Source organism: Manacus candei, unplaced genomic scaffold, assembly GCF_025592945.1.
Source record: "Manacus candei isolate 608988 ecotype Guabito, Panama unplaced genomic scaffold, ASM2559294v1 h1tg000005l, whole genome shotgun sequence".
Classification (NCBI taxonomy): Eukaryota; Metazoa; Chordata; class Aves; order Passeriformes; family Pipridae; genus Manacus; species Manacus candei.
In genome coordinates this window covers 14,181,908-14,195,031 of record NW_026138053.1, presented here as the reverse complement: position 1 = coordinate 14,195,031, position 13,124 = coordinate 14,181,908, and the positions used below count along the sequence as shown (strand labels likewise).

General features: G+C 36.6%; 1 protein-coding gene across 4 annotated transcripts in view; it reads right to left on the bottom strand.

The window, feature by feature from the left end:
- Positions 1 to 13,124, bottom strand: part of FNBP1L (formin binding protein 1 like) — a 57,064-nt gene that overhangs the window by 13,637 nt on the left and 30,303 nt on the right. For 3 of the 4 annotated variants that reach the window (XM_051799161.1, XM_051799170.1, XM_051799140.1), the window contains exons 3-9: positions 8,499 to 8,552; positions 6,838 to 6,985; positions 6,366 to 6,428; positions 4,729 to 4,833; positions 3,422 to 3,550; positions 1,226 to 1,372; positions 239 to 442 (exon numbers count right to left, since the gene is read on the bottom strand). In XM_051799161.1, the coding sequence (XP_051655121.1) occupies positions 239 to 442; positions 1,226 to 1,372; positions 3,422 to 3,550; positions 4,729 to 4,833; positions 6,366 to 6,428; positions 6,838 to 6,985; positions 8,499 to 8,552 (850 nt within the window). Of the gene's footprint in view, positions 1 to 238; positions 443 to 1,225; positions 1,373 to 3,421; positions 3,551 to 4,728; positions 4,834 to 6,365; positions 6,429 to 6,837; positions 6,986 to 7,273; positions 7,544 to 8,498; positions 8,553 to 13,124 lie in introns of all 4 variants that reach the window. The other variant, XM_051799150.1, reaches the window with a different exon arrangement.

Here is a 13,124-nt window from a genome sequence, read left to right as displayed (position 1 = left end):
CCATTACAGTAATGGGAAGCTACTTTTATCAAATGAAATTAAACATTCCCAGACACAAATCAATAGAAGGAACATGATAAGTATCCAACCCTACTCCAGGCTTCAGATCTCCTTACACATATTTTAAAAGACAGTGGCAGGCAAGGGGAAGGTTATTTTAAAATAAATAAATTTCTGCTTCCATGCACTCTAGATGTTCACATTTTAATTTTCCAAATAATAATTTCTTAATTGTTACCTTTGGTTTCTTTCCAAACAGCCACAGCTTTCCTTTAGCCTTGCCGACTGTAGTTTTTGAATCAATTCTCATTCCTTCCTGCTTTGGTGTACTGATGGTTCCATCAGAGATAGTTCTGTAAATATTCTGACTGTAGTCTTCAAATGGAAAATCTCCAGGAGGTTCAAAACCAGATTTGAAGCAGTCTATCACTAGTTGAGAGTCCTAAACATAGGACATAAGGAGTTTAAAAAGCAAACCCATCAAGAACCAGAGAGAGAAAAAACGGGGAGACAAATTTTTCTTTTAATTGTAGAGATGCAGAGATGGGAAAGTAAGAGCAAGCTCCAAACACATGCTTTTGGATAGAGTGAGTTAAGATAACATATGTTTTTTTATCTCAGCAGTGTTCAAAGCACACTCTGCTATTCAGAATCCATACTTCCCAAATACTTCCCAAGGGTTATCACAGATTTAAAACAGGACATGCTTTAGGGACAAACTACTACTCCACTTTTTGATCTTTCAACATTGGCACAGAAATGAAGATAACACTAAGAAACTAGATGTAGTAAGGTATAATCGGGAAGAACCCTTATTATAAGGAATAAGAAAGAAGTGCCAACAGCTGCAATCAAACAGGACATGGAATGATACTTTGTTAAGTGAACACTCTTTACATGATTCAATGCCACATAAAGGAGAAAATACCAACCACACTGGTATTCTAAGGCATTTCAGGATAACCAAAACGTGTCCAAAACCAAACACAATAAGAAAGCAACAAAGATCTTCAGATGACACGAAATCAATAAAACAGGGAGAGAGCAGACACCAAAAGTGGAAGTGATCACTTAAGGTTTGAAGTCACCACACTTCTCAAGCAGGCAAATGTATTTGACAACAGGAAGAAAAATGCACAGGTTAAGTCAGCCTTTCCCCTCTCCACAGCTTCCCTATCAGTTCAATTGCTCACGCACTTTCAAAAAGTTACTCAGTTCTACTTACTCTGTGTTCATCGACTGACTTTGCTGCAAGGATCATCCCTTCTAAACACTTAGAGATTATTGGAATAACTTTGCGCTCAGAGTCAGCAAAGCCTTTGTAACATTCACTAAGCTTGATAGTCCTTCTTTCATCCATTTCTTGAAGTTGCTGCAAGTGCAAAGAAAGATAAAATAAAGCTTTCATTTGCAGATTTTTTCCCCTTGATCTTGATATATGCAGTTAATTGTGGTCACCACAGTGTAGTACAGAATTTCCGTGCTTTCCTAGTATTTTTATTTGCTTAACAAAACAGAACTTGAAAGTTCTTTCAGGCATAGATTTACGATGCCCAGAACAGTAGTTATGAAGAGTTAATACACTTTGATTTCTAAAAATTATATAAAGGACTGGACTTCCTTTTCCTCCTTCTTGAATAAAGTCCATGTACAGTGTCTATGGGCGACAAAGTTTAAAGTATTTGTTTCATGCCCAAATGAAAACCACTATGAAGAAATTTTACTGATTTCCACATCTCCTCACTCTCTCCTTCTAGTTCCAAGTAATTTCTCTGGTGATAAATATCTCCATCTTGCTTTTATTTTTATACTTTCCAATAAATACTAATTATTTAAAAAATAGGGAAAATTTAAATTATCTGCAGTTTAGACATGATCTCTGATTTGAAATACAAACCATTTCCTTTAGAAGTGTGCAAGAAAATAAAGAAAAGAATACCATTACATAAGATTTGCAATAAAAGTTTACTGGAACAGAACAAAAAAGAACAAATTCAAGAGAAATACTATTAAGGTCATAGTCCCGGACCTTTCACCTAATTGAAGGTGGAAAGAAAACAAAGACCAACAGCACATACACCAATAGGTTGTCAAAAACTGGGGAAGAAGTTGGATCTTTCCTGCAACTACACTAAGGCAAATGTCTCTACCAGTATTCAATTTCATCTCTCAAAACCAAAACAACGACCTCGTCATGCTAAACCCCTTTCCCAAGGTTTTCCCACAGACTGTTACCAAATACTTGCAAGGAAATAATAAAAGTGTAGTCCCAAGAGAAAGTAGGACTAGGCCTTTTTGCTCTTACTGCAGTGTTCAAAAAACCTAAGAAATGTCTTACAAGGATAATGGATTTTAACCCTAGAGAAATAAAGGCAGTAAAGAAAAACTCTTGTCCAAGCTACAAAGACGATCAAACTGATTCTCCTGGGAGCTGACTGCAATTCTTCCATCACTGTGTTAATGTCAGATCTACTGCAGTGTTGCTTAACAGTTAAAATATTAGAAAATTCTTTAATAAGCCAAGGCAATTTCCCCTGTGAATCCCAGACCTTCTATTAAGAATTTTTTTTTAAAAAATATGAACGGACTTGTGCTTCTGGAAAACATCAAGCATACTTAAGTCAATACACCTTCAAATAAAGCCAGTACTTCACTTGCCATTTCCTGACTCCCTGTCTCAGAATCACTTCCCACATCTATTCTCCCACATGGCTAGAGGTACGTGCCAACACACTTTTAAACTCTCCTCACCTGATGCCCCCCAAAGTACTTTAGTTTTGCAGTCTCTCTGTTTTTGAAAGACTGTTAAAAAATATCTTAATAATTACATAAAGCATCACAGGAAATCCCCATTTCAGAATCAAATTATTGATCTTTAACTTTTTTTATGTTTTAGAGAGGTCTGTGGATTGCTGGTAATTGATGAAGCAATGACCAGCTGGGGGCCAGGGCCAGGGCTGGCACTTCTGCTTCCAATCCACCCACTTTACATCTGTGCATGAGATACATTAAACCACAGTCGCCACGTGCTTTCCTTCATCTCTGCCAGAGGCAAAGCATTTGCACACACCCCCAAATACCATGACAACTACTGACCAAAACTCATTAGAATTACTGTTTCACATGCTTGCTGTCACCTACATGTCTCAAATGTTTATTTTGTCAGACCTCTTCAGCAATATTTAAATAAAGAATCTGTAAAATATAAAATCTTACAGAAAATGCAACTGAGCGTTTTTGTTACAAATCTAAGCATAAATTTGGTAAGCAATAAGTCTCATGATAAAACACCAGGTTATATCAAGATCATGCTAATTTCTTGATAAAGTTATCCACTAAAATCCTAAAACTAAAGTTTAAAATCTTAAAATTTACTTCTTATTTAGAAGATCAGACATACTTTATCTGTTAATTATTTTACCTTATAAATCTGAGGAATGACAATGTAGTAGTGTTTGTGTTGTTCCCCATTAAAGTTCTGTAGTTGTGCAGCATATTCATTTTTGTTTTCATCAGCCATATGTGTGCGCAGGTTTAATTGTTGCTTGGCCTAAACAGGAAAGTGTTACCAGGTTAAACATGTCTTGTGCTTTTCAATGACACACAGCATTATTTTATTTTACCAACTATGCAAAAACATTAGTCACAAGTCGTCAAACCCGAGATCCTTATAACTGGAGTAAAAAGAATGTGAGACTTCACATCTACTGACACACTACAAACCCACTTGTTGCATACAGAGAAAGCAATGATCATTTTAGCTCCCTTAGCCACCCTGCTTAAATGCATATTCTAAAAAACACAGAAGTGACTGAACATATATACTGCAAGATACCAAACATCAGAAAGAGTTCTTGTTTAAGGAAGACAGTCATCACAACCATCCAGAGGGACCGTCACAAAGTTCAACAAGGCCAAGTACAAGGTCCTGCACCTGGGTCAGGGCAGAGAATGGATTGAGAGCAGCACTGAGGAGAAGGACCTGGGGATCCTTGCAATGAGCACTCACAGCCCAGAAAACCAACTGTGTTCTGGGCTGCATCAAAAGCAGCGTGACCAGCAGGTCAAGGGAGGTGACTCTACCCCTCTACTCTGGTGAGACCCCACCTGGAGAGCTCCCAGCACAGGAAGGACAGGGACCTGCTGAGGAGGGTCCAGAGAGGGTCATAAAAAAGAACAGAGGGTTGGAGCATCCCTCCTATGAAGATAGGCTGAGAGAGTTGGGATTGTTCAGCCTGGAGAAGGCTCTGGGGACACCTTAGAGCCCCCTCCAGTACCTAAAGGGGCTATGAGAGAGCTGGAGAGGGACTTTTTACAAGGGTCCTAGTGATAAGACATGGGGGGATGGCTTCAAACTCCTAGAGGGCACATTTAAATAAGACATTAGGAAAAAATTCTTTACTATGAGGGTGGTGAGGCACTGGAACAGGTTGCCCAGAGAAGCTGTGGATGCCCCATCCCTGGCAGTGTTCGAGGCCAGGTTGGATGGGGGTCTTCAAGATCCCTTCTAAGCCAAACTATTCTGATTCTATCTAAGCAGCATCGTCTCGAGACTAATGAAGCATCCTCCCTTCCCATGCTGCCTTACATTTCACTATAACTTTGATTTTGCACATAATAAGCAGGCATATTTTATACACGATTTTATACACTCCTTTAATGTTGTTCCAGTAGTGATGACAAACATGCAAATAATATATTATTTTTAATAAAGGCCACTGCCCTTACCTTTTCAACATCAGCCTTTGTCGCATTAGTATCATTGTCCAGTCGTTCATAGCTTTGCTGTGCCTTCTCTGCCTCTCTGCATTCTCTCTCAAATTTCTTTTTGCTCTACAAAAGGCACAAATCTACTGCTTCAACAGCCATTTTTCCCATTCAGTTTCATATATTAATTCTGAATTCTAAACATCAAAGCTTCCATCTAAGTATCTTAAATTCACTAAGTATATTTAAATAAACACATTGTTATCACAACAACTAGATCTAAAAAATTTTCAACTTTTCTATTTAAAACTTATTTCCTTGAAGTATCAGCAAGGAAAATGCAGTTATGCTACAAAGTACAAAATACACAATAATCCATTACAAAGAGCCATAGTTTATAATAATCACATAAGTCCACTTTCTAGCCTGACTTCAATAACCTAAATAAAAGTTATGGCACAGGAAACTTAAACCTGAACCTGTATGAGCAAAATTTTCAAGTTCCTTCTTCAGTGATCAATTTTACTGCAGTAAATTCAACTAAATTATTTTGAAGGTAGTCTGAAGGATGTATATACATTACAATCATCATCAACATTCACATCAACTGGCACAGCTGTAGGTAGCACAGACAACAGTATTCAATGTACATGATGTTCAATATATCTGGCTGTTGTCAAGACAACTGCTGTAGGAAAAATGGTTGCAGCTCGAGAATTCAGCATCTCTAGAGACAAACTGCAACAGAGATTGTGAGAGCACTGCTCTCCTGCTTCAGTGCAAAGTCAGGCAAAAGAGCTTAGTGTGTCCCTTCAGGGCTGTGTGCATGTAAAAGATTGACTTTGCACTCAAGGAAATACGACTGATTGTTTGAGTTGAACTCTGGGAATTTCTTGCTGAAGGGTGACAGCATCTATAACTTTCACATCTGCCTCTATTCTGATCCTCTGACAATGAATTAAACTCTGACATGAACATGAAGCAAGACTCTGCTCATCTGGGACCACAACAACAAAATAAGAAATTCATCTCTCCAGTCTTGCTTCACAATAATCTGGATCAAAGGTATAATAAATTTCTAAGACACAAACCCAGCAGAATATCAGAATGCATCTTGAATAGACTTGACTGAATTTCTATATTTTCTTATCTTTAAAAGCATTTCTTTGAAGAAAAAGAGGCTTATCATCTGTTCTAGAGACATTCACTTTCTGCATTTCTCTGTTAAAATTCTACTTCCTGGAAGTACAGTTGTCTGTGGTATGCTTGAATAAACCTCATGTAACAAGGCCTCAAACTCAAGTCAAATATATTGACTTAAGATTTCATCTTCATATAAATACATTGTCATTATTAGCAGCCCAAGGAGAAGCAACCAAAGTCTGTACCCATGTTAAAAATAGATTCCTTTATGCTCATTATGCTGGATAAAAGCCACGGCTTTCCTCAAACATGCACACAGAAGCTGTTTACAGGAGATTGTTCTAACCAGGGAACTATAACTACATTGAACTGTATTTTGGATGTTACTAAGTTACTTGGACATTCAGTACTACAGCTAAACATTAAAATCTAAGCAAGACAGTTGACAACACCTCCATTTACACACTATACATTATTTAAGTTCAACAGTAATAAAACCCCAAACACCAACTCACATTATCCATCTGTTTCCAGCACATGTCCAGATACTGCTGAGCCTTTCGCCCTTCCTGAAGATGCTAAAAAAACCACACATAAGTTTAACTTGCCTATCTTTTAGCATTATTACCATTAGTTAGTCCCTGCTCTAGTTGATAGCTGATGATGTGCAGTATCTCCCACAAGTTACTGGTACTCTTTGGAAGACATTGCTAATCACATAAAAACAGTACCACAGACGAAAATTACACTGGCGAAAAGAAGCTTACTAGTAAGCACTGTCTCCCAATATATTAATTTTTAGGTTTAATAACTGTAGTAAACCAGTGTATAAACATATAGAATAACTTTAAATGTGTTTTATAAATGTATTACAATGTATTACAAAACTTACTGCCATGTTCATTAAACTGGGTAAACTAATACATCAATTCATTGAAAAACATACATTCTGACATCCTATTGATAAATAAGAAATGTAAAAATTACCATTTTTCTCTCAGTTTTTAGATCATGAGAATATCTCATCAATTCTCCATACACTCTGTGTCCCATTTCTTCTGCAACTACTTCTCGTTGTCCTGCGTAGTCATTCAACTCATTCAGGATGTTAAAAAAGGCAATACACGAAGTAAACCTGACAGAAAGCACACACACACAAACATACACACACAAAAGGTCAGAAAGTTTTTTTTACATGGACTTCTTTTTGCATAGTCTGTACTCCTGATTAAATTTTAAAAAAAAAAACATACACATTTTACAACAAACCTTATCTTAATGCTAATTGAGTTATAGCAGAAATACAAGCTGGGAAAGCCTACGTTAAGCCTAGTACGCACTGTATATGTTGCAATGTCTCTTCAAACACATTTTATAAGAACATGGGGGTTTGTGGATGGAAAAGAAAGAAGAAGAATACTACCTGGAAAGCCCTGTAGTATAGTGGTATCTCCTAAGCTGCCAACTGAGAGGCCTGAGCTTGGGAATGGATACATACGTCCCTAGGCTCGGAGGCTGAACTTGCTGCAGAGATGAAGTGCTTGGTAGTCTTGAGGGTGGAACATGCCAATCATACCACTCATATGCATCCCGATGGATGTTCTAAGGAACAAGTTTGCTATCAGCTCTGGAGACAGCTGCCTGTTTGCCTGCCCACCTCTTGGCTGGAAGTAAGGTGCCACTATGGCTGGCACTAAAAAGGGGGGAAGAGGAGGGGCAAAGGGTAGAAAGTGTGTGTGGAAGGGAAGAAAGGAAAAACAAAACAGGCACCACATTAAAATATACATCTTTCTCTCTTATAACTGTGGAACACTGCTATCCCCATAGGCTTGGCTCTTGGAAATTTCAAATGCCACCCTTGCACTGGAAATCCTATAGCCTGTGGTCCAGGATCTTTACATAGTTAAAAGAGATAGAAGAAATCCTACCATGAATTGTCAGGCACTCTGCACAGCACGTGTTCTGGCTGCAACCTGAAACTTGCCCACTTTTTTTATTTCCTAAGACTTATCACTAAAGAAAAAAAAGTATTGTCCTTTTCTAAATAAATTTTAAAAATGGCTATGGCCATGGACAACAAAACAAGCACATCTCTGATAAAGAAAGTTGCTTAGCACGAATTGTTCCTCCACCCTTAGACATTCACTTATTTGGCCTCCAGAGTCAAAGCAAGTCAGCATTTTAAAAGCTCTTCTTGCCTGAAACATGATCATTTTGTGTGCATTCGAGTCTCAGAATATAGATGCACAGTTACATTTGTATTGCCATAAAAATGCACTGGAAAACACTATTAAACCAAGAAAAAAACAAAGCCTAAGGACACATAATTGCTTTTCTTTAAAAAAAACCCCAAATACTAGACTGTACACAGCATGCTAAACTTCTCCTTTCAAAATTTCAGTTACCTAAAGATCAATTTGGAAGGGAGCAAGTACAACCTGCCATGTTTACTACATTAAAATACTAATAGGTGTAAACAAAAGTTTCATGCTTAAGAATCACAGCAGAACTACAAGAAGCCAAGCAGAATTCTTTTGTTGTCTTAGTCAATTCAATACTTTATCTTAAAAAGAAAAATCCATAAAAGGACAGCACATACTGTCAGTCCTTGTTTGTTTATACATAGAACTTGAAATGCACATTTTTACCTGGGTTCCTCATCCTTTGGTGAACGTTTAGGACAGTACTTCTTAACGAGATTCCTATTAAGGAAGAACGAAAACAAGACACTATTTTAGAGTGTCTTTTGAGAAGACATGCACATAGAAAACTACATGAATAAATTATTTCTTTTTAATGACTTCTAGGAACAAATCTATTCCCTCTGTCATCTTACAAGCGTCCTTTAGATAACACAAGACAGAAATCTATGGCATTTTCAAAGTTCTAAGTCACTTCAACCTAGAACAATATGAAAATATTTTAAAATCTCTATTGCACAGTGATTAGACATAAAATAACGAGTTCTTTATTTAACATCATTTGCACACATGCAGAAGCAGCTTGCAGACAAGAACAAAGCAAATGTATGATCACTGTGTAACATACAGACAGTGCACACTGTATGCTGTACCCATGAGCCCAAAACTCCATGTCGGAATTCAACTTTAAATGCAGATTCAGGTCGATAGTTTTAACCACAGAATCTCCAAATCTTCAATAAAGGACATTTCCAGAACAGAAGAGGCAACATCTCTCTTCAGAAAAAAAGATTTTACAGTTTGCCCTACCACCAGTGTTGCAAATATCATGTTTTTAGAGACCAAGCAAATCTCTAAAAGACAATCCATAGGACCAGCACTTAACACAGTATCACAGTCCAATTTCTGATAACATTGATATGAAATAATCTGCTTATCATAAAATGCAGAAAAAAAGAGGAAAGGAGGAGTAAGAGAAGATTCTAGGAGAAAAAAATCTTTCATGTAATGTTGTGTACCTCATCCCACTGTCTCTGTGTAACTTTAGTTGTTACAAACTATGAACTACCTTACCATTAAAACATGGGTGCTAATTTTGCTTTCATCTAAAATAACCTTGTGCAGTTTCTCAAATCCATGTATCTGGAAGTCATCTCTACAATACAAGAGTACACAGTGAGATTATGTCCAGCCATGAAGTATATACCAAAATCCGAGCAGGGAGTTGGTGTGGAAATAGCAAGCTCAGACCCTCTGTCTGCTTCCATACCCTCTGAGACTACAACCAAAAAAGCACCTACGATAAGACAAATCCTCTTCATATCAAAATATACTAAGAAACAGAATAAACACTGAATTTTTAAAAATTGTCTACACATTTTATAGTAACTTTCTTACTGATGTTCAAGCAAGAATCTCTTCTCGCTATCACCAGAATCCACTGCCTGTTGTAACATTCTACTTGGTAGTGATTGAAGGCAGACATTTTGATAGGAAAATGCATAAACCTGAGTAATAGAAAAAAACCCCAATAATATTCACTAAGTAACTTTTCTGTGTTCCATTTTCCCTTACATTTCTGCTTTGCTTCTCAGTGCTTATTAACGAATAGGAAACTCCTAAAATTCACCTTATTATTATTCAGACAGTGAAATGCATAACACACATACAGTGCTGTAGCTAAGCAACCACACATGAGCCTTTTCACAGGAAGGTTTTCAGAGTTGTAAAAATGAGAAAAGTAATGACTTACTAAATCCATATAGTTTAAAGAGAGAGAAAGGTCACAAATAAAGGAGGGAAGGGTCACAAATATAGATTATTTACTGGCATGATGATTTCTGTTCTGCTTTCATTCTTTAATGCAATTGTTTACTATTCCTAGAGAGAAAAATATTATATAATCCTTTCTCCTACAGTTTCAATAGTGAATTCTGTCTACCTTGGGATCAAAGGAACATGCAGTTTTGAGACACTGTGTGATCAGGATTTGAAGTTCAATAACAGCACAAGATACAATAATCAAAGGCAGTAAATATGAAAAGACAAGCAAATGCAGAATTTAAAGATCAAAGAAAAAGCCAGTGTTCATCTGAACAATTAAGCATAAATGGCTTTTCCAGGAAGTGAATACCAACACTTAATAAAAACAGAGAAATTCAATTTAAATCTTTGCAGGAGCATAGGTTGACAAGCAGCCAGTGTGAGTGTGGATCTGAAGAGTGAAGCACTATTTCAAAGAGGAGCCAATTGACACTTTTAAGGGAACGTAACATTCTCTAACATTTTTATCTAAATCCGTGCCTAATCCTCAGAATCCAAATATGGATCTGAACTAGTTTATAAGAAAACTGCACAAGTAATTGGGTACCATCAGAACGGAATCAAATCTACAAGATTAATTGCTCTATGTTTCCTTAGAAAAGTGTAGTTGATGACACTTTAATCCTCTTTGGAAGTACAATGTAGACAAGTTCTACCACACTGTCTCTTACAGTCATCTGAAGGCAGATTTCATACAAGACTAACCCCATGCAATTGTGTTGCCCCTGTAGTTTTATCAACACTTCTTCTTGGTCTCAGGTCAACACCAGTGAGACAGGAACCTGATTTTTAAGAGAAGTACCATCTCAGTCACATAGGCAGAAGTTTCAAAAAGCACTCCAGTTATTAACTTAAAATTACTTATAGTCATGCACATAAAATGTCTACACAAAATTTAACAGATGTGTGCAAAAATTGTGTTTATCAACTCAAAACTTTGTTTTCTTCCATCAATTAATAGAGAATGTAAAGAACAGGAGCAGCATCATCGGAACAATACAATTTCTATTAAGGCAGCAGTTCAGGTGCTGTGGTATCTGCTTACACTAAACCTCTACAGTTTCTATATTATACAACAAATGAGCTTGGGAACAAACTTTTTTTGCTTTCACAAGTTACTAAAATTGCACTGAGTACTTAAAGGCATTTCATATTTATATGTAAAGTAAAAGTTTAAATATGGTTCTGATGACTTTGGTGTTAAGTATCAGTATCATGAACTGAGTGAAAACAATGACAACTGTATTTAGTAACATGGCATCAGAAGCAGTTTTAACTGAAGCAATGAATCTGAAAAAATTGTAACCTGGAATTCGAGTTTACAAAACTGAATATTCTTGGAACCATTGAGAACTCCTACGTGTAGGCTTGCAGAAACATCACTATAAAAAAACCTGGCACAACCATATTTAGATAAGCAACAGTGTAAACTCTCAGCTCCAATCGAAGGAAGAGAGATTTGAGAAATTATCACAATGATAATCTGTATCCCCAGCTTTACATTTCAGCTTACACCCATTTTAAATAATGTTTCCAAGATCATGCATACAAAAATGTGGAAACTATGTCTCAATTTGACTAGACATATGCATATATTAATACCATATTTTGAAAAACACCACTTATACACAATAGTATGCAGGAGGAACATGAAAAACAATTTTCTCAGAGTAAGTAGACACCTCCAGAGATCATAATGTACAATTTCAATGGACAACAAACAGCTCAAGAACAATCATCACTATTTGCTTTAAACTGACAGTGGAGAAGTTGACCACAGTCAGAAATTTTATTCTGCATGGTAGTTTCATCTACAAGTGCAGGTATAACTTGTATTACTGCCTAACATCACAGAAAGAGCTCCTCTGTCTGCTCGAGTGTCTTAATGCTTCAGACAGGACAAAAAGGGAGTGAACCTTCAGAACTGTTTTGTGTGTGATGATGTGGAAGTAAACAAAGCAGACCTTCGCCTCGCCCATTTTAAGAAACAATGCTGATCAAAAACAGCATCTGAGAATTTAATTTAAAACTTCAGCCAAGAGCCCAGTAATTTGGTACATACTAAATCTAAATTTTTCCAATCAGAAAATATAAACAAAGTAAACAATCATATCATTAAAATGAAATGTGTTAATCTACAGTGTACACTGCAATATGTTTGTCCTGATTCACATCCCTGTAACTCAATAACAGCCTATAATAACCTTTGCAATCCTTGGGGTAATATAATACATTAGTTGAGACCTATGCTACAAAAAACTTTGATCTAACTTAAAGGAGAATTCAAAGAAAATTAAATAAGTTGCCTTTTTGCAGAACGAAGTATATTGCAAAGACAAGATAAGCCCTCTAGACAGAAGATTTCAATTTTTCTCTTTTCAGTATCAAAGAAGAATAGCAAGGAATTACTTGTAAACTAAAAACAGCATTTGGACATGATTCTCACCAGCTATCACTTCTGGAATTACTCAGCAATTATAAACTGCAATAACTGCATACAGTAAGAATATAGTGAGTTCACTCAAACAGTTTCTCCTATGCTGTACATGCATCACTTGTCATCTCCTAGAAGACTTGGAACAGCTGTTGCACCTGGGAAAGCCTCATCACTAAGTTGTGACAGTATAAAGAAAAAAAAAGTTATCAAAACGCAAGGGTATAAGCAAAGTGAATATGAATTTCTGCCAGGACACAGACTGAAAACTGTTATGAAAAATTCACTCAAGCTTTCATCATTGGATTTAAATCTATAAGAATAAGCTCCATCAATGACCTCAACAGAATGTTCACGGTCCACACTGAACCCAAGAGACAGAAAACAACACCAGCATACATCACTAGCACTATCTTCCTGATTAAACTTGTTTTTTCTTGGTCTCCCACCCAAGTACTAAGAGAGCCATAGAACTACCAAGAGGTGATCACTCACCATACTGTTTATACATCTACTAAACAAGGGCATAATTAAATTCAGTTATAAAGTTCACTATGAAAAGAATTCTCAACACTTAGTTTTTCAGATTATATTTC